General features: G+C 42.9%; 3 protein-coding genes across 5 annotated transcripts; 2 read left to right on the top strand and 1 right to left on the bottom strand.

Moving 5' to 3' along the window:
* The first annotated feature begins 7,584 nt into the window (after nucleotides 1-7,584).
* On the top strand, nucleotides 7,585-9,771 carry BCIN_11g06120 (hypothetical protein). The gene is made up of 4 exons (XM_024696116.1): nucleotides 7,585-7,802; nucleotides 7,851-8,242; nucleotides 8,308-8,512; nucleotides 8,563-9,771. Exons 1-4 carry the CDS (start codon nucleotides 7,701-7,703, stop codon nucleotides 9,661-9,663), a joined length of 1,800 nt encoding a protein of 599 aa, XP_024551920.1. The 5' UTR covers nucleotides 7,585-7,700; the 3' UTR covers nucleotides 9,664-9,771.
* Nucleotides 9,772-11,734: 1,963 nt separating this feature from the next.
* Nucleotides 11,735-17,216, bottom strand: BPK2. Of its 3 annotated transcripts, XM_024696113.1 has the most exons (4): nucleotides 15,938-17,216; nucleotides 15,159-15,273; nucleotides 14,041-14,561; nucleotides 11,735-13,991 (listed from the first exon to the last, which is right to left on the bottom strand). In XM_024696113.1, exons 1-4 carry the CDS (start codon nucleotides 15,991-15,993, stop codon nucleotides 12,536-12,538), a joined length of 2,148 nt encoding a protein of 715 aa, XP_024551917.1. In that variant the 5' UTR covers nucleotides 15,994-17,216; the 3' UTR covers nucleotides 11,735-12,535. The 3 variants fall into 3 exon arrangements, with proteins under 3 accessions (XP_024551917.1, XP_024551918.1, XP_024551919.1); XM_024696115.1 differs by having other exon boundaries at nucleotides 14,041-15,273; XM_024696114.1 differs by lacking the exon at nucleotides 15,938-17,216 and having other exon boundaries at nucleotides 15,159-15,485.
* Nucleotides 17,217-19,403: 2,187 nt separating this feature from the next.
* Bcnpl6 lies at nucleotides 19,404-21,466 on the top strand. The gene is made up of 3 exons (XM_024696112.1): nucleotides 19,404-19,511; nucleotides 19,587-20,583; nucleotides 20,642-21,466. Exons 1-3 carry the CDS (start codon nucleotides 19,460-19,462, stop codon nucleotides 21,147-21,149), a joined length of 1,557 nt encoding a protein of 518 aa, XP_024551916.1. The 5' UTR covers nucleotides 19,404-19,459; the 3' UTR covers nucleotides 21,150-21,466.
* Nucleotides 21,467-21,647: the final 181 nt, after the last annotated feature.

Raw genomic sequence — 21,647 nt, 5'->3', positions numbered from 1 at the left:
CATGAGATTGGTTCGCTTAGCAATCCCTCCCCCCCAAGAAGACCCTGAGAATTTTAGACTATTTTTGAATTTGGAGAGGGAGGAGGGATGATTCTTGTATTTTGATGTTTTGTACGATTATATGTGATTGATATGTATAATATGATACCAAAATCAAGTTACAAGCAAGGAACCTGGAAATCCAGGTACAGATAGATAGACAGACAGGTACAGGGTCAGGAACACACATACACCTAAGAACGTAGTACGTAGTACGTACTGACCAAAAATCAAACTCTCATCGATGAATCGAAAAAGCTTTTCGCGCACGCTTGTGCATGCGGTTTGGTATGGAGTACCATGTCATGTCATGCCATGTAATGTAATGTATGGAGGTCCGTGAAGGAAACGAGTGACACAGGCCAGATGTGCGACCATGTTTATTTTTATTTTTATTTTCATTTGCATTTGATGGGAGGAAGGGAGGACCTAGATAGGATGTGGCCGTGTGGAAATTTTCGATATGTGCCCTGTTGTGATTGGATTTCTGGACTGTTGAGGGATTCGTGTGGGAATGAAAAGGACCCTGATTTGAAATTTGTTGTAGCTAGGTGCGTGGGTGGGTAGATAGGTAGATGCGGCTCGTTTTGGAGGGAACAATCAAAATGAACACTGAACAGTGAATCTATGGAATAGCATTAGACCATTGGCGATGTAAAAACGAAGAGCGAGTAATAAGTGCTGTAGGAGGAGGTATGGATTTCTCATCACGGGTTTGTGAAACGGGCTGGTCGTAGATATCTGGTCTGGGTAGATATCGCTTTCGATCGGATAAATATCGGAAAATTCTCATATCACATTTTATAGTATCATTGATTCCTCATTCATACCTATCGAGATACCCGAGGAAAACAAAAAGCTTCCATTCATCCTTCCATTTTGCCTTCTATTCACATTCTTCCGATGGTTCTTTTATGGTGTATGGATCTATGTATGTATGTATGTACTTTGTATATACAATGCATTCATTCCCTTCTTTCATCCGTCTATCCGATATTAATTTCCCAAAAACACAACCCAATCAAAAATAGCCATCCATCCAAACTCTCCCCAAACCAAGATCCCAGATCCTGAACTCAAGCAGCAAAGCCCCAAGCCCTCAAAAGAGTTTCCAGACTCCTCGGGAACAAAAGATCGTCCACGCTTAGCTTTTCTCTAGCTTCCGCACAGCCAAGCACCAAGTATCCAATGTGATGCTTCTGAAGTTTCGATTCGCTCGAAACCACGCATGTATGATATATGGAGTAGGTCAGTCGTCTGGAAAAGTTTTTCCTCCCGACGGTCGACTCGAGAGTGACGAGTGAGGAGTCTAGATACACCTTTTAGAAATGGAAATTAGGAAGATTAATTTTTTCATGGTGATGATCGGAATCCCTGATTCCTGAATTCTGATACTTTGGGATTCGATCTACAGCGAACGAAGGGTCTATGGATCGTCCACCTTCTCAGTCGTCTAATGATGCATAACGGAACCGTATTTATGATTATCGATAGAATCTCAAAGAATCTTTCCCCCCTCCTTCTCCGTGTCCGTCATGTATCTACCCTCAACTCTCCTCGACGACGGGAAAGATTCCCATTTGTTTCTGGCAAATGAAATCGGATTTTTGGTACAATCATCATCATAAAGTTGGAAATACACTCCATTACCCCTCCTGTCCCATCCCATCCTATCCTATCCGATCCATGCTCTCCTCTCCGAGTCCCCCACGCCCACGCCAAAATATGTAGGTATATGCATTGGCGGGGTAGCTATTGACAAACCTGAGAAAAATTGAAGCCTAATAATGGATACCCTCTATCCTGCGCGTGCCTGTGCCGTTTTCTATGCTGATCTATGATTTCATGATGATCCTATGATTGCGATGCCTGGGTGAAAATTCCAATATATCGCACCTACATCGGGAGCCGAGAGGGCAAAAAGATATGGATGGGTAAAATGAGGGGCAGCAGACATACATACACGTGGTAGGTCCTTCAGAGTGGCAAGAATACGATGTATATTCTACGGAGGAGTACGAAGAAGATGATGGGATTCGAGATAGATGTGTGATTTGATATTATCATCATCCGCAGATACTGAATTAAATACTAGGTAGGCCATTGACTGAATTGCATGATGCATCGTGATCGCAACGGTCCGTCTATACCCGAATGTAACTTTCCTTCCTCAACTCTTCTCCATGTAAAAACTCTCGAATGATTCGAATCATTAGAGTGGTTACCTACCGTGCACTCATTCATATTGTACGTAGGAAAAGAATCGAGATTCAGAATCATCATTCATTTGCTCCACGCTCACTCGTTACGTTCCATGTAATCAGTAACCCTAACTACTCGATTCGTAGACATGTGAATCAAATATGTCCACTCATATCACGTTGTCAACCTAAACCTCAGGGACATCGACCCGTCTGGAATTCATGGCGTACTAATTCATGACTGCAGATGTACAGAACAGCTACGAGGCTCCTTACACACATGTATCCGTCTTCGCCGGTAGACACTATCGATATGTATGTAGGTAGCATATCCTCTCCACTTCGATATACGGAAAGTGGATTTAGGTATGCATGTGTGTATGTGTGTCTTTCGCTTTGGTCTTCTAGACCTGCGTATATGTGGTATGTACTAGGAAGCGAGGGAGGTAGCCTGTTGACGGACGACTCGAGAGGCGAATGGATAAGGCTTCCTAATCACCATTGGAATCTGGCGTCTATCTACTGGTTCTAACTCAGAAGCTGGAAACAGGTAGAATGTGAGAAAATCTAAATTTCAACTATAAGGTTATGATATCGAAAGATCTGCGTTCATATGCGTATATGGCACGAATTGTTCTGCGCAAAGCTATGTAAGTGGGTTCGAGAAGCCAGTCCGACAGGTCACAGATAGTATGATGCACACTGTACGGTGTCAAAATCTTTTGTTCATCCACAAGATTGACTGGTGATCGGAATCTTCGGATTCGCCGGTTGGATATGATGGTGGATGGGATGGAATGCGATAGGATGGGATAGGTGAATACCGGTATCTGCAAGTAACTAAGCAAGCAAGTAAAGCCTTATGGATAAAGGACGTGGATAAAGACGTGGATAAACTGGATGGATAAACTGCGCCACGTCGTCGCGGGTACAGGTGAATGACTCCATTTATTTATTTTATCGTTTTTTCTCTTTTTGGTCTTGAAAAGATTCACTAGTGTGATCTGGAGCCGGAAAGTTCTCGGAATCCATGATTCTTGGATATTTGTGATAGAAGTCTCGGGAGTGTGTTGTGTTGTGTTGAGTGGTGAGTGGATTTAGAGCAGCAGAGAACATGACATATGACTGATACATGGTTTTGCACAGTCTAAGTCATGATATGAGTGTGATGGTTGATCGAGTCACTTGCGATCTTCAACTTGTGATTCTTCGTTTGGTAACTGGATGCTGGTGCTAGGAATTAGAGTCAGAGTCAGGTAGATGGATGACTGTATTGTAGGGTACTTGTACTTGTACTACCCCGGATATCTTTAGCTTCTCGAGTCTACCACTTATCACTCACCACTTGCCTACTTTATTTACTTCACGCGTCATACCCGATATATGAAATCAGCTTATGGCTTTTTTTTTCGTTTCTCCATACTCAAATTATGTTTCAACGATCTAGCGGTCAGGATGGGGCAAGGTAAATAGTCAAAGTACATGTGTAAGATACAGCCCCCGAGTTCCCATTGTAACCCCCACAGTCTATGGATCTTACTTGCGTGTTCATGCGGATTATAGAGGCGGGTTGTTGGGGATTAGGTTGGGAGGCGAAGATTCATCATATGCATTGGGGGAGGGTGGCGAGGGGGGCAAGGGATTACAGGTGAGATCAGCCAAGGGTACACAAGATGACTGAGCTTTGTGAGATGGAATGCAAGTGCATGTATCGAGCATACATGATGAACCGTGACACGAAAAGACGGGAAGACACGTGATACTTCGTCTGCTGTTATGTTATAGGATAAGATGAGCTAGGAGCTGAGTTGGTTTTCTGAAATGAATGTTTGGTTGCTTCGAATAGTATTGTATTGATATTGATCTAGAGTTAGATGGATATGGGTAGAGTACCACGCATTATAAGTTGAGCGGATGGATATATTCGAAACACACCTTGAGAACTGTTACATTTCGCTTTCTTTCGATGATCCCACTGGTTCCATGAGAGAGAAGTATTACTCATAATGACGGTTAGTAATTGTGCTTGTTGGCTGCAGTATAGACTTCATATACATGACACATAACACGGCTCATCTTATGACAATCCCTATGCCTATGCCTACTCTACACCATATTACTCGCATCCGATTCGCTATAGCATAAGCATAAGCATAATTGTTCAGATTCATACATTTTACATGAGATTGAGTATTATACATGCGAATTAAGATGAATTAACACGGGGATTCTAATAATCCTGAGTGTAGTCCACTGTAAGGTTGTAGTTTTGAGATTATGGAGAATTTATTATCGGTTCTTTAATCTTATTGTTTTAAATCACTCTAATCACTCTAGTCATTTCAAATCATCTCAATATCTGAAAATACTTTCAGTATTTAACAGAAATTGAGTGCTGTAAAGTTTTTGATCGTTGGCTTGCAGTCCGGACCATTAGATACACGAAATGAACATTATATACCACATCGCACCTGTCTTACTATTTCCCCTTCAAGATTCTCTTGTCATAAGTAGCCGCGGTTATTTCGTTTTTACCATGTATTAAGCAAGATGCAACTGGTTCCTCTGGGCAGAATGTCCATATGTTATGGATGTAGAGGCAGGACGTGAGAGTAACGGCAGTTTGGGCAAGGAACAAGGAACGAGGAAGAATGGCTTGGATGGTGTAGAATTTGTGACTGCAGGATATGTGAATAAGATCAGAAACGAGAATGATATTGGTAATGGTAAAATGTGTCCAGTGTGAGATATACCTACGCAAATCTTCAAACTCCTATAAGGTTGATGGGGTTGGGTTTGTCTTTCCAGCAGCTTTTTCATCCGGATTGGGGAGGGGAAAAGGGGGAGAGAGGAAAGTTCGATATCGATGGAGGATCTTTAACTTTGATATTGCAGTCCTCTGATCTGATTGGAGTGGAGCAATATACATATGTGTCCGAGGAGGATTTTTGAGAGGGGGGGGGGGGGGGGGGGGGTGGAATCAAGATATTAAATATGTATGTTGGGATTATTTAACGGAATGAAAGAAGTAAATCTAATAGAAGCAATCACAAAGGAACCATAAATGTATGTGTGCATCATAGCTGTAGTTCACAAGTGGTGGGAGGGGGGTCTGCTGGAATGGGAACATCACCTCCTCAGATGGCTAACTGTTTATGTTTCCACGATATATTAAGTCGTATACTCATTCTTAATATCATCGTCGCCTTTTCGAGTCTCGACAGATTAAAACAACGCTTGCAAGTTACATCAAACTACTGTGAGGATGCATGCGGTACGTCAAGCAGTGAACGTGAAAGCGAAACCTTATAATTGTAAGGCTCGAGGCTCGAGGCCCGAAGACTTGAAAACCTGGTAAGTTCCTCTCCTGCAACTTAATCTAATCTAAGTTTCTACTTTTCCAAAGCCAGTTGTCTTCAATCCCCAAGAGTGAGTGCAGACTAAGTTTACTTTTGACCACCGTAAGTACAGATGGTTATGGATTCAAAACTTGCAATTCGGGTCTCCAAAAAGACAAGTAACTCCCAGGATATAGTATATTATATGTACACAACATTTTTTGTTCAAGATTACGCGTTTGAACCACGTTTTCTTGATATTGCTATGTGCTATACGGACTGTGGTAACAATGTTAAAGTTTTCACATTCACGCGCTTGCATGACTTGCTATTGTACAGCCCCGTTGCTTCTCGTTTTTGACTTTTGTCCGCCTTCAATCGCGGCTACAGACTGGGGGAGACAGGTATCAAAGAGCACACGCAGTTGTTTCTCCCCATGCTCGCACAGCAAACGCATTGAGAATAAGCTGCTTATTGGTGGAAGACATATTGTATATGCAAATTCAAGTTATCGGATGGGAAAGACTGATTTGAATTGAGGCAATGAATACTTCCAACCTTACGGTTTATCTTCCAAATGGGATGAGATTCCAAGTACAAATACACTGACCAGTCCATTTCAAAAAGTTCTCCATGTTTGCATCGCCCTAACGCTTAATTAATTCATCTCTTGTTCCAGATGTCTCGTTCGACCCGGCGCTTCTTGAAAACTTCGCAACACCCATTCTTCCCCAAAGGCATACGAATTGACAAAGATGAAGACTATTTCGCGATCAAGTCAAAACTGATCTCTCTCTAATGCCGCTAGAGCTTTCTGCACCCTGATCAATCCGTCTCCTCAAAGAATACCAGTAAAGATAGCTATGAATGGCGTTTACTATTCAGCAGTAGATTCTTGAATTTGTCTAAACTAGAAGACGGTAAGAGTCAGAAGGACCCTAAGATGCCTTGCACGATAGTGAGTGTTCATCAGGACTAATATGACCATGGTGACTTGATTCAGAGAAAGAACTGCCAAGTAGTGAGAATGTACGAAACATCAAGACGACATAGCAATGTAGCAAAATGGAAGAGTCTGTACTGAAAAGATGCTTGGATTCAATGATTTCGCCGACTAGAATTCCTCAACAGTTACAAAAATTTGACAGGCTCATAAGATAGAGCAAGATAGCAAATCTAAGAACGAGACTAATTAACTATAAGAGAACTGAAAATTTCGAAAAACAATACACACATTCAAAAGGGGGCGTTGTGGGACCGTGCGCGGAAGCGGGATGTCGGCTAAATCGAGGATGCACGTCACTCCTTCATTCCTCCCGAAATACGACATTCACAATAGAGTAGAAGCGTGATACCTATTGCTTTTCACTGTTCCCATCCATCTCTCACGTCAATCAACATCTCACGTAACGTCAAGATTGTGCGAATGCTTTGAAGAGTGTATTTGCATGACGAAGTCATCGTGTTCCAAGCTGCGGGGTCAGCGCTTGACCATCAATCAAGCTCTAACCATTGCTGAACGGGAAAAAGTGCGCCTGAGAAAGATACTTTCTTTTCAAGATTATTCTTTCAAATCTATTCATCAAGATTTCGAATCAAAAACTGCATGAAATGATTTAAGTATACCTAAAGTAAATCAGCCTCACATTGTATCATATTTGAATTATTTCTTATGACATTGTAAAGTATTAACGTAAAAGAAGTTTGATGCGCTGTTAATTTTCCTTCCAGCTGAAGTTAAAGCTCGGGTGGCTGTAAGATATGCTTGTCTCTTTCCTCTTCCGATACTTGGGGCATAGATTTGCGTGAAATGTTTCATTGCAGTATTTGCAGGCAGACCGAGATGCTGAGTCATACTTTTAAGAACCCAATGGTGTAAACGCAGTGAATAGCTTCGATTCAACAACTACCATATTACAATCCTAACCGAATGAGAAAGAGATTGGTTTTTTGGTTGATTTTATTTAAAGTTCACTATTTTCTGTATATAGCTAGCTCTTTACACAGAATATAATTTGATATTTGGAACCTGTTATTGCAGGTGCCACGTTATTATACAAACACCAATATCAAATTGCATTTCGAAATTTCACCTCAAGTAATATTCTAAACAATTATAAAAATGTTTCGATTCATTTTTTGTCTTTTGTTTCTCGTGTCCCTGACCTTTGCGGTGGGTTCTGGAAGCCAGACAGGAACAAAATACTCAAGAGACTGCAAATGTGTACATCTCCCTCAGTCTATGGAAAACATCATTTCTGACTAATTATAGGGACCGACTGATAGCTGCTGGCCGTCGCAACACTCATGGCAATCATTGAACGCGTCAATCTCTGGAAAACTGATCGAAGCGATACCAGCCGCGATTGTTTGTTATCCAGGACCACAACAAAACCTAGACGCATGTTCTACAGTTGTGAAAGAATTGTCGGACGAGGAGCTCGTTGCGAATGATCCAATTGCTCTAGATACCCCTATCAGCAACTTCTGCCCACCAGTCGATTTTGCGACGGGAGGAATTCCAGGAAATTGCTCGATTGGAGATGCTCCTCGATACGTTGTGAATGCGACGACGCCTGAAGATGTTTCTAAAGGCGTAGCTTTCGCTAGGAAGCATAACATTAGGTTGGTGGTTAGAAATACTGGCCATGACCTGTTGGGCAGGTAGGTGAATCGATTTTACTCCTATCAAATGATCAATATTTAGGTAACTAATTTTTTCCGCGTAGATCCACTGGTTATGGTAGTCTGGAGGTTTGGATTAGATATCTCAGACAAGGTATCATCTTCCAAAATACATATTTACCCTCAGATGACTGCAAATCTTCGAATTGGGAAGGAAGCGCATTTAAAATTGCTGGAGGTTATGTCTGGGAAGATGTCTATACAGAGGCCACGAAACAAGATGTGATTGTTGTAGGAGGTGGTGATCCGGTATTTTACATGACCGAAAATTTATCGATAAAAGACTAATATTCCTATAGACTGTAGGATGCATCGGAGGCTGGTTTCAAGGAGGAGGTCATTCACCTGCATCTCGTGACTATGGCCTTGGCGCCGATCAAATACTCGAAGCTGAAGTGGTCCTTGCAAACGGAGAAATCATCACTGCAAATAGCTGTCACAATCAAGATATCTACTTTGCCATTAGAGGTGGAGGGGGTGGAACATATGGAGTGGTCGTATCAACAATTATCAAGGCGTATCCAACGACATCGATTTCTGCCCAGACATTAGCCGTTGCCCCATTGACCGATACAGACATACCAGTATTTATGACAGCCTTGTCATTGATATACTCTGCATATCCAGATCTCAATGACGCCGGCTTTTCTGGATATGGAAGTTGGGCGGTGCAGAGCTATGCACCTGTTTTTGGAAACTTCACAACCGGGTATCAACATGCCATAGCCGTGGCAGGAAAATCTCTTCCCGAAACCCAGGAAATCTTTGAAACATTAATGTGCAAGCTTGAGCAGTACAACACAAGTCTCGTTATCAGCCCGAATTATATGGAATTTCCTACATATGCAGAATACTACCAGGCACTTTCTGGTACTAAGAGTGCAGCAGGCGTTGGAACTGGGGCTTTCGGTGGGCGCCTCTTGGACCGTACAGCACTGACATCTTCTCAGACCGATCTCAATGAGATGCTGAACGTAACTGCTGGGTCACAAGGACAATTTGCTTTTACTTCGGTATCTCTGGTCGGGGGCGGTCAAGTTTTTGTCCCCGATGAAAACTCAGGATTGAATCCCGCATGGAGATCTTCATACATACACAATATCGTAGCACGCGGATGGACTGCAGATACCAACGAGGCCATCGTACAAGAAATTAGGGACGATATAACGTACACTAAAATCGGAGCGATGAAAAAGCTGGCGCCGGATACCGGATGTTATATGAATGAAGCGGATAGATTTGATCCAGATTATTTGCAGGATTTTTATGGTAAGAGTTTGCCAAAGTTGGAGGAAGTGAAGAAGAATTACGATAGTGAGGATGTATTCTATTGTCCAACATGTGTTGGGAGTGATAGATGGGTTGAGGACGCGACTGGAAGATTGTGCCGGAGGCAATGAGCGACTGATGGTGCGTTGTGGTGAAACCATTCTGGTCTTATATAATGAAGGGTGTGCCTAGACTTCTAGATATGCTATCATAATACATTACACCCCATCTAGAAGGCACATTGTTACACAATATACAGTGAGCCTCTACGCTTTGCCTCCTGTGTGTAAACTCCAGAAAACAGAAAAGCGACAACACAATGAGTTAGAGGTCTTTATGATGGTGCATTAGTGCTACTGTGAAAGAGCACATTATCTGATATTGAGGGTTGCTCACACTGTAAACCTTGATCAAAAGCTTAAACACAGGTGACGAAATCGTGCACCGCCTCACACAGCTTGCACACGGCGTCAAACCCCTTTTCTCCCTTCAACTTCAACATCATCATATTGACGATCCGAGTTCACAACATTAGAATAGCCATAGATACTAGATACATACCATCATCGCTGTGTCTACGCAATTCCAAATTTGGCAAATAAAACGAGTCACGAATAGAAAGACTTCTATACAAGGGCCTATTTCTACCGTATGCATAGGCTTCTTCTTCTAAACTTGGTTTTGGGCGAACAAGCAGAACTAAAAGACTCGGGCAGTTTGCAGACTTCGTCGTTCTCCTTGGCCAAATTTCCACCATGCCCAACGGCCACTTCAACAGCATCAACAAAATTGTCAAAGTAACAAGTTGAGGTTCCGTTGAGAAGCATCCTGCGGTAAATAAAAATAGATCCCCATACTTTGTGCGTGTCAAATTATCAAGTAATGTAATTGACAAGAAACCAACTCCGGAAGAGATTCCCGAGACCAATTGTCTCATCGGAGAATGTAAACTCACTGACCTTTGCTGTTCGCTGAGATGGTTCCAATATAGTTTTAGAGGCTGGTGTGGGAGAGGCGAGAGAGCCCAAGTCAACAGGTTGAAGTATGCGAGGAATTAAGATCGATCAAACATCCACACCCAGCACAAAATACCCAAAGATTCCAGACCAGACATCTTTCAGATCCATAACTCTGAATAGACCTCCCCTCATCCCCCATATCATACTCGAAGCCAGAGAAATGCGAATCTAGACGAACTAGTGATATTGACGATACCTAAACATTAGCCGTGGATATTTGAAACAAACCCAGCGGTTAAACGAATTCAAGTCCATTAAAGCAGAAGAATCGAGTATCTAAACCCCTTCCAATTGAAAGAGCTCCCCCCTCCCCCATCTGATCTTAGCTCAATCAATCACAAAAAATCCTCACAATCGCAACACAAAAAACAATTACCCCCTCCCCAATATCGAAACTCAAAACTCTTTGTAACCCAACTCAGTCCCTCCTTTTACGAGTCAGCACCACCTCATTCACCTCCCCAACCACCACCACCACCACCACATCTCTCAGTATCCCCCCCCCCCCTGGACAAAAATACAAATATACTTCTCGTTACAGAATCACAAATGAGAAACCTCGAATGAACACGAATATGCATAAAACCAAGCAGAGGAAGGTCTCCTGAACCAAGCCACGCTTTCAGCATATAGAATCAGTGACCAAGTGATGGAGGAGTACTGAAACTCGTCTAAACCGCACAAAATAGATATCGACTCTATTTGCGCTCGAACCGAATATGTGCGATGGATTGCCGTTTCCATAAATATTTGCAGTGACTACGGCATTAGGATTTTAAACGGTTTGAACTTAGTATGTATCATTCGGTATGGTAGGGTTACTCACGAATTTTCCGTCTTGATTTCACGTCGCTCGAATCACGTCGCTCGAAACAATCCTCTATAAGGTCGACAGATACTACCATATAATTTTGACCATGAGATATAATTCGAACCAGTTATTCTCGACCTGGAAGAGGAAGGGCAACAGGCTGTCTTACAAATCAACATACATGCAGCTATCCCTCTGGTCTTGTTGTATCTTGAATTCCTCGTATGCCCAAGGTCTCACATCATACCTCTCATCACACATCATATGAAATCTCACACCTTACCCCTCAAGATCAAATCAATGAAGAAACATATATGAAGACGAACGATACGATACAATCTGATAGATAGATAAATAAGTTCTCGGGTCTTTTCTTTCATTTCATCTCCCACTCCTCTTCCCTCCGTTCCAATACTTCACATCTCTCTCTCCTCTTCCAATTATCATAATCCACACTCTCTAATCACTCATGCCTAAAAGCTTCTTTCAATATTATATCCCTTTTCTCTTTCCTGCCCCGATTCCACTCCAACTGCACACATCATTCCATCTCTCACCGCACATCCTGGACATTCATAGTCTGTAATAAGAATGCAATTGTCGATGCTAGGACCACACCCAATATGTCTTGAGGTTTGCGTTTATTTTCTTCTCCACAACACTCATCCATACCACCACCAACAATTCCACCTTCATCTCCACATTCATACATCCTATAGATATAGAAGCAAGCAAATCGATACAAACCATGCGCCTTATGCAGTGCAAATAACTCAACTCCAACCCAATGTAAAAAAAATGAAGCGCGGAGACAAGCACACGCAATCAATCATCCGTCAATTACGCCAAGCCCATGCTCTTACCACTCGGAGTGTATCATCATAAGTATGTAAATGGATATAAGGTAAGATTCCCCAGATTATTTATCGATCAATCATCTCCAGTAATGAACCCACCAAGTAATCGGCGAACAAGTAAAGAAGACCATGAAAGACAAAGTAAGATATAATGGAAGCATGCATGCACCACACCATGAACCCTATTCCATTCATCAAACCCGAATTGGAAAATAAAAAGGAAGATTGTATATGTATGCTGACACAAAAAAAAAACTTGTCTGCACCAGAACCTTAAATACATAAGATGAGGTCATATTGAGGAACCAACAAAGGATCAATGGAAGTCATCACCATTGAACATTCGTTCATCTTCATTGTGATTCCTCACTACACCACTCATTCGATCCATGCGTGATTTATCGGGAATATCAAATGGGTCTTCCCAATCACGTTCTGGATCATTGTTGTCTTGATCCATTCGATCCTCGTATTCATCTTTGATTCTATCCTTCATATTTTCTTCGATCGAGCTTTCATCAACAAAGGTAAAGCCTTTAAAGTTTGCTTGCATGCCTGGGGATAGTGGTGTTGATGTTGCCATGCCTGCAGCAAGAGCAGCTGCACGTGCATTGAGTGATGATGCACCATTCAAGGCATTGGTGAATTCTGGATCAAAATTGGATGTATCCGTCTCTGACTTCAACTTTGGCTTGAAAGGAGGAGTGATAAGCTTCTTGGTGAGAGCATCCCAATCAATGTCCTGGAAGAAAGGATGTCTCTTTAGCTCTTCAGCATCATCTGTAGCTCCAAGACGATGTTTAGGATTTCTGTTGAGTAATCCTTTGACGAAATTTCGGCCCTCGGTAGTCAAAGTATCTCTTGGAAATCTAACTTTACCAAAAGCGATATTTTTATACATTTGTTGTGTATCCTCGGCATAGAATGGACTCCATCCACAACACATCTCGAACACCAAGACTCCTAGAGACCAGAAGTCAACCATCTTGGTATATCCAGCTTCATCTAAAAGAACTTCGGGTGCAAGGTACTCGGTAGTACCACAGAATGTGTTAGTTGTGGCATTCTTTGTGAGGTTCGCTTTTGATAGACCAAAGTCACACAAAGCAATGTGTCCATTTGCGTCCAACAAAATGTTCTCTGGTTTCAAATCCCGGTAGACGATATCATGTTTGTGAAGATGTTCAAGTGCTAAGATGAGTTCCGCGATGTAAAATTTGGCACGTTGCTCATCAAATCTTCCCTCCTTTTGCAAATGCCAGAACAATTCGCCTCCAGACATATAGTCTGTAACAAGATATAGATCTGTCGGTGTCTGAAAGGAGAACTTAAGACCAACAATGAATGGAGAATCGGCTGTAGCTGTTCGAACTAGAATGTTTCTCTCGCCAACGGTGTGAGCAACCTCTTTCTTTTGAACAATGACCTTCTTTTGAAGAACTTTCATGGCGTAAATTCGTTTTGTATCCTTCTTCCTTACTTGGTAGACTTGGCCAAATGTACCCTTTCCGATAAGCTTCAAAATCTGGAAATCATCTGGTCCATAATGTCTCTTCTCTGTGCGCTGGAAGGAAATCTCGACGTGAACCTCACCTACATTCCCTGCATTCGATGTCATATCTTTGCCACGAAGTTGAAACCAGCCGGAAACTGGAGCATCAACATTCTCAACAAGATTGGCTTGGAGATCAACATGACCCAAAAATTCTTCTGCTTGTTGAGCTCGGTCGTAAATGGTTATATTGACTCGTGTATCTGAGCCAACAACATCACTAAGTATCGTTAGCTAGATGAGCCGCTAATCTATGCTGATACACTTACAAGACAGCTTCAGCATCCCATTTAGGGTGGGTAAACATTTTTCGACCCTTGTTCTTGAAATCTCTGTATTCCGACAAACTAGTGTTGCTGCTTTGCCTACTTTTCATAGGAATTGCCATGGAACGACCAGAGTCACTTCCACTTCGCGTAATCGGGATGCCACCAATCGGAATGCCGCCAATTGGGATACCGCCGGGGCTGTGTGAATTGCCATCATCCTCATCGTCCTCTTCTGACTGTGGTCCTTTTGATACCAGCTCGTTTCGTTGGAAAACGGCTACAACGTAAGGATCCACGCTCCTTCTCAATCCTCTGGCTTCATTGATCTTCACAGTAAGTTTGCCCTTTGGTGGTACCACTGTTCCTCCCATACTACTGTCGGTACGAGGAGTAACAGCCGGTCGCTCGCTCGCGCCGGATTTGCCATTTTGTGCGACATGTTCAGAATTTGTGCTCATAACACTTTGATCTGACTTCGAGGTTTGATTCGACAAAGCTCGAGTGGGTGTTGATGGTATGCTCTTTAATCCATCACAAGTTAGCTTCTTGAGTCGATCATAAGACGGTGACTTGTGGAATTCAGAATTCAATCGGGATAATGGAGGAGTGCTAAGTTTGTGCTCGGAAGGGGTATCGCTGGGATTTGAAAAATGTGCAGCATGAACATTTGATGGAGTGACAATGTTTGACAATGGTGTCATAGACGAAGCTCTTCTTGCATGTGACGGAATTGATTCCGAAATACAATCTCGATCTGTAGGAGCTGCCGTTTTCTGTACATTATTGCCAATATCTTCAAAACTCGCATCACTCAATTTCACCTTATGTAGTGAGGACGGATGTGAAACAGGTGGTGTCGGATAAGGATATTGTTGCTTAGAGATTTGAGAACTACCCAAAAGTTCATGTGGTGGAAGCAGTGAGTTTTCTTTCTCTACTCCGCCATCAATCCTGCGTTCATCCAGTGAACTTGGAGTGGCTTTCAACAATGCACCCTCTGCTTCAAATCTCTGTCGTGGGGAAGTGTAGTGACCCTCAAGGGCACTTGTGTTAGGGTTTTGTGATGTACGTGATATATGTTTCGCAGAATTTTGACTTGAGGAAGAACCTAAACCAACCTGTCCATAAAAGCTATGCAATATACCAGGAGTTCGCTTGTCTGAAGGATCTGGCTGTGGGGTCGCGACACCAGAGCGGGGAGTATCGGAATCGATATGGTCACCATCTTCATCTCTGTTGTTTGTCAAATTAGCCAAAGTAACATTAATATGCGACCAAAGACCATGGAGTGAAGGCATTGTATGTTGACGATCGTGAAAGATGTTGCAGAGTCAAGTAAAGTGGAGTAAGGTAGAGTAAAGTATTGTGGAATCCAAGAGAGATGCAGAGATAAAGCTGCAAGGAACGATCAATTGCTTCTTCTCTCACAAGCAAGCAACCGGACCAGAAAGCCTTCTTCAACCAATATTAAATTTCGGTCTCTGGCGACATTGTTGTTTTCTTCCTCTCCCTCTTGCTTATAATTCATTTTTTTTACAAGGAGAAAAAAAAGTTGTACCTGTACGCCGATTGCCGTTTCGATAAGAAATCCCGATTACAACCGGAACCATACCCCTCGCCAACTTTGACGTTTAGTGATTCAGCATGTGCCAAAGACGTTGAGATGAAAATGAAGAGTGGAGGTGAAAGAAACGGATAGAAGAGCGGGAAGGAAGACAGGAGCAAGCATTTGTCCACATTCCCCTTTATTCTTTGTGCCGCCCCCCAGAGTGTCTTGCTGTGCGTCTTCAAAGAAGAAGCTCTGTCGTATAAATACCTCTATTGTACGCATCCATCTGTGTACATTCTATGACGACAACGTTGCAGAATTGCGAAATCGAAAATTTTGTAATCATACCTTGCCATCATTGCTTGTGTAGCTTGCCTAAGCAAGTCTTGTTCCGCTCCTGCCATTTTCCTGTCTTGCGATGATCTGCGAGGACTGTCTGGTGCCCGTAGTATAATTATGTTGACGTGTTTGAGAGTCTCTCGTTGCGGTCTGGTCGTTGCGTGGGTGAAGAGGTGGGAAATCCGTCGAAGGTTCGTGGAAAGGTAGAGAAGGGAGAAAGTTTGAGGGTGCCTTTTCGCTGGGACTCGAGATAGACTTTAAGTACCTGGTGTTCCTAGGTCATAAGTGTGTCGATAGTGGGTTCCGCAGGAGTTTTGACCGACGGGTAGGAATAGGATAGGGACCTATGACTCTTTCGTTTCCGTATGTAGCGGTTGTATCGAATTTTGGAATGGGATTGGGATGGGGATTTTTTAAAGGAGCAATCAAGGAATGAGCCGCAGTGCGAGGTGATATGATATGATATGATATGCAATTAATACCTCGGAAAATGATTTCCAATCCTTTTTTCTTCCTGATTCTCTTCCCAATTATGGTCCAATATTGCACGGTTGAATTGAACGGAATTGAATTGAAATTTAGGTTTTGCTCTTGGGAAAATCTTGGAGAATTGGGAAAGAGGGGGGGGGAAGAATTGGCTCAGGGTCTGTTCTTCTTGATTTCTTAAGCCAAATTCTAAATTGTACCTAAGGCTGTCCGGGCGAGGGCGAAGGCGAAAGCGAAGATGATGGGATGGATGGCAAAGTTCGAGATAATAAGTAGCTCGCGTATTTTTAATCTTTTGGGCTCGATTTCCCTAGTTTCGATGACCACCTGGATCTTAAGTCGTGTCAGTTCACCGAATTGTGTGTGTTTGCAACGCCTCTTGGATATGGTGAGGCCAGCGGAATGATGAGGGCGAAGTAGTTGTGAGTCTCAGCTGTCCCACTGCAGTCGAAGCTGAGCTACTTGCTCGAATATTCGTGGAAGTGGTTGAATGGATGCGTGGAATGGGATCGAATCGTTGGATTGAGAACCGGATGTGTATATGTCAACAATGTAAGGGGAGATCTCAGATGGGATGGCTAAGTATAGATCGAGGAAGGAGAGCAGTCAAAGTATGTGTGTGTATGGAGTGTGTGTATTATATAGATGTATATGATGAAATAAAACCCTTCGAATAGGGAGAAAGGTGGGATACGTATATAGATGGTGAGTTGGATAGCTAGATAGATATATGGATGTCGCAAAACAAGAAAAAGGAAGAAGAGAATGTAACAGAAGAGTGAAATTAACCCTCTCCCTCTTCACATATTGATGTAATGATGGATTGCATATGATACGAAGAGATAGAAAAAGCAAGCAAATATCGAGTGTCGAGTATCAAGTATCAAATATCAACGAGTGCCAGTCAGTTATTTCGAAATCAAATTAGCCCAATGCGTATAATAAGGAGGTGAAGACAGGTAGGTAGTGGAGTCGTTATGGGGTCGGTGATGATGACGATGATGATGATGATGATTGATTGATTGATTGATTGATTGATTGATTGATTGATGACAGCGTTGCCATTCGTCTTCTTTCGTTCACAATACAGTTTTGCTTTGCTCTGCTCTGCTCTGCTCTGCTCTTGTAATAAGGAACGCATTCGCATTCGTTATCTGCCACTCAACTTACTCATGTACATCGTGCATATTGGAGATACTGACTAACGACGAAATCCGATAGATCAGATACACTTGGAGGTTGGAGGTTGTAGTTGGGAAGCACTCGAGAAATCGGATACCTTCCTCCATCCAATCTTTTCATTCCGAACCTATGATATTCAATCTGACGTTTGACATGCAACATTGCTTTTGATTTCCTTCCCCAATCTGTAGTGTGACTGGCCGTCCCTTTTTCCTCCTCCCTCTTCCCTCGTCCCAAACAAACTCTTCCAAGCCAATGCCCCAAGCCATCGCCTCCGAAATAAATGAAAAATGTTCTCGACCGCAATTCAATTAAACGGCAACAACACTCTCTTCCAACCAGATCCAGAGCCCCAAACTTTCCCTTTCCTTGACTCGATACAAATACGTCATATTGAACCTTGCACACTCCATATTTCGGCATCCTGACACGGGCTGCGGAGCTTCATCGGATGGAGCAACAACTTCTAATTCAAGCAGTTGTAATAAGTTACAGAATTACAACTTAAAGATCACCACTTGCAACAATCCCGAAAGACTCTGTACGTACACAAAGATCTGCCCCGACTGCCTGCTAAGGTTTGGAGCTGAAGCTTTCTACTTCGCCTGCGGAGTATTTCGTCTATTTCGCCACGAATCAAAACCCCTATCTATCTAGGTGACCCGATCTTACAAATGCATACATATTGCAATCGAAGCAATCAAAACTCCTATCGGACTTATTGACGTTTCCCAACATCTGGGTCTACCGGTATTCATCAGCAAATCAAGCAACTTCATTCAGATTCAGCCCACACAAGAAGATTATTGGTTTTCCCATCTAGAATGTTGGCTTGCCTTTCCACTACTTCCTCAACACTTCACAAACTGCATCCTGGAGAAGCTGACCTAAGACTTTCAAGCTTAAGATCATGTACCTATCCAGGGTTGGAGCTCCGTTGGCCTACACCAAAAACTGCAATACTACCCGAAAACACTGCAATATGCCAATGCCACCAATACATATCAGCATCTTCAATCTTCCATTTCTGTCGTCCGACGGCGGGGACGGGGAAGGATCGAATGTTTTCTGCGTTGATAACTTTTCTATTTGGAATTCTCAGGACAGGTATTCGGTAAAGACCCCTTCAAAATCCCTCCAGTCTGGTAATCATATAGTATTTGAAAAACTACCTAGTATATCCACATGTTGTGACCCATAAAACCAATGCCATGCGATGCTGCGATGCGAACATATGAAGCCTCCCATGGAAACTCGCATTGCGCATTCAGCTACCACAGCCTGCAAAGTTTACAGAATGTTCGTCCTCCACAAGGTAGTTTTAGATGCCTCATTGCATGCGCAGCACTCGTACATCCATTATATACGATACTGTTGTGATCATAACATAGAGAAATTGAAATTTAAAGTACAAACGAATGGGTGCAGAAGTCAACTCAAGATACGAAGATGAGAGACACAGTCCAGGTGATTCATAGCTCTATCCGACTTGAGCCGGAACCATTCTAGGGGTCGGCTGCATCTCATGCTTCTCGTCATCTGTCAATAGTTGTGAAGACTGAACCCTAGTAGTAGAAACACTCTATCTTGTGATTTTAGATCTCGCCGAGGCCATCTAGGAAACCCCGAATGGTAAGCAGATGCAGCGGGAAAATGGTTAGATAGATGGATGGATACGATTCTTGGAGAGATTTTGATCACATGGCACCTAACCTTTTTAAGACTAGCTCTTTCTACACGTGCTTCCCGCAATTTGTTTAAGCGGCCGACTTTCAATTCGCGTCGCAAGTCGCGACGTCAAGCTCTTGAATACCTGTATTGAAGCATAAATTCGATTAATTGATTATCAAAGAGCCCTTAACAATGGGTAGACGACCGGGTAGAGCTGCTGCTAAAAATGCCGCTGCTGCATTGAGTGAGTTGCTTCCAATAATTTATCTGGCGCATAACATTATTACCTTCAGGTGATTCTAACCTCCCTTCCCTACAGAAAATACACCACAAACGTACGATGACCCCGAAGATGATTCCATAATTGATGCACCGCCATCTGATCCCGGTACCCCTCCCGAAAATGACGAAGATGAAAATGAAGAGGAGGAAGAAGCCATCGAATCTGAAGCAGAAGAAGAAGTTGTTCCAGCCACCCCCGTTCCAGAAACTACCATTCGTAGGAAGCGTCTAGGTAGACCTCCCAAGATCAAACCTCCAGGATGGGATTTGGATGATGGAACTACTTCCGAAGCACCTACACCAAGTCGAGGAAGAGGTAGAGGAAGAGGATTTAGAGGTGGTGGACGAGGGGCTAGAAGAGGCGGTCCTAGTCATGTTACACAACAACCAGTTGATAAAGAGGGAAACATGATGGACGTTGTGAATGACGAAGTGGAACTACCTGAGGATGCGGAAGGAGAGAAAAAGGTTGATAAGCTTGGTTATCTACAAGATGGTCGGGAATATCGTTGCAGGACTTTTACGGTTCACGGAAGGGGAAAGAGGCTTTATATGTTATCCACCGAACCGGCACGTTGTGTAGGATTCAGAGATAGTTATCTTTTCTTCGCGAAGCACAAGAGGTTGTTTAAGATTATTATTGATGAGGAGGAGAAGAGGGACATGATCGAACGAGAACTTATTCCACATTCTTACAAGGGAAGAGCTATTGGAATTGTTACGGCGAGATCAGTTTTCCGCGAATTCGGCGCTCAAATTATTGTTGGAGGCAAGAGAGTCACAGACGATTATGAGGTTACAAAAGCAAGGGAAGAGGGAGTTGAAGAAGGTTCTTTGGCTGATCCAAACGATGCATTTAAGGATGGAGAAGCATACAACAAAAATCAATACGTCGCATGGCATGGAGCAAGTTCGGTGTATCATTCTGGCCAACCCACTGTCCCACAACAAACCGGAAAGATGATTGATGGCAAGAAGAGGAAGATTATGGTTAATGATGTTAATTGGATGTTGGAGCATGCTCGAGAAGCTAGGTATGTTTATTTCATTTCCCATAATGTATTTGAATCCCTCACTAATACATATCAAAAGTCGATTCAACTCCGCGATCTCAGCAGCTCGTCGTCAAAACCTGAACGGTATCTACGATCCCCACACAAATATCATGCAATACCCTAGAACCATGCAACCGACTCATGCTCGCTGGGAACAAATAAACGACAACGATCCACAATCCCCGCCTGCAGATTCATCAACACTCTTCCCGCCAGTCAAACCATTCTTTTCTAGAAATCTTATGATAGTAGATACATACATGGAGTCTTCACCATCAACACATTACGGCGTCCCAGGTCCAGATGGTGCGGGCTGGGATCTGAGTGCGGGCGGAAATTCAAATGGAAGTGCGGGAGGCAATTTAATTGGTATGGATGGCTTAAGTGGAGTCAGTGAAGATGTACTTGACGTTTTACCCGAAGATTGTAGGAGGGCTTTTGAGGAAGCAAGAGAGAGGGAGAGGGAATGGAAGGGAAAATGGGGGTCGGAGGTTGTAGATGGAGGAAGGAGAAGTGTCAAAGTTGACAAAGGATTGATTTTGTGAGTTGGGCGAACGAGCAAGCAAGCAAAAAGTAGCAAGAATGGAAAGCGGAGGACTACTACTAATGGGGATTATGAAATGAAGTTAAGGGGTTGGGATGGCTGATTTTCTTAGTATCTAGACTACGAAGTACGAGTAATGGATCTGGATGGCGTTAGGAGGGAGCATGGATATTTTTTTGTATGATGGATGGATGCATGCATGCGTGGGTGAATGTGCTGGAAGGAAAGGGAGATGGAAGGAAGGAAGGAAGGAAGGAAGGAGATGGGGTGTTTAGTTACCTATCTATCTACCTGGTAATGAGATCTATTTTTTGAACACCTGGCTCTTGTGTATCTATATGTGCATCTACCTCTCTGTCTATTCAGCCCTCCTTGTTTCATAAACGTTCACGGCTTGATAAATCGTTTGAATGGATGAGATTCCTATTCGTATTCTCATGCGATGAATTTAGATATGAATATGCATGTGCATGTGTTTAAAAAGACGAAAAAGAGAGAG

The sequence above is a fragment of the Botrytis cinerea genome, chromosome 11, assembly GCF_000143535.2.
Source record: "Botrytis cinerea B05.10 chromosome 11, complete sequence".
In the NCBI taxonomy this organism is placed as follows: Eukaryota; Fungi; Ascomycota; class Leotiomycetes; order Helotiales; family Sclerotiniaceae; genus Botrytis; species Botrytis cinerea.
The sequence above is the reverse complement of the archived record's forward strand: the minus strand, read 5'-3'. Positions and strand labels throughout refer to the sequence as shown.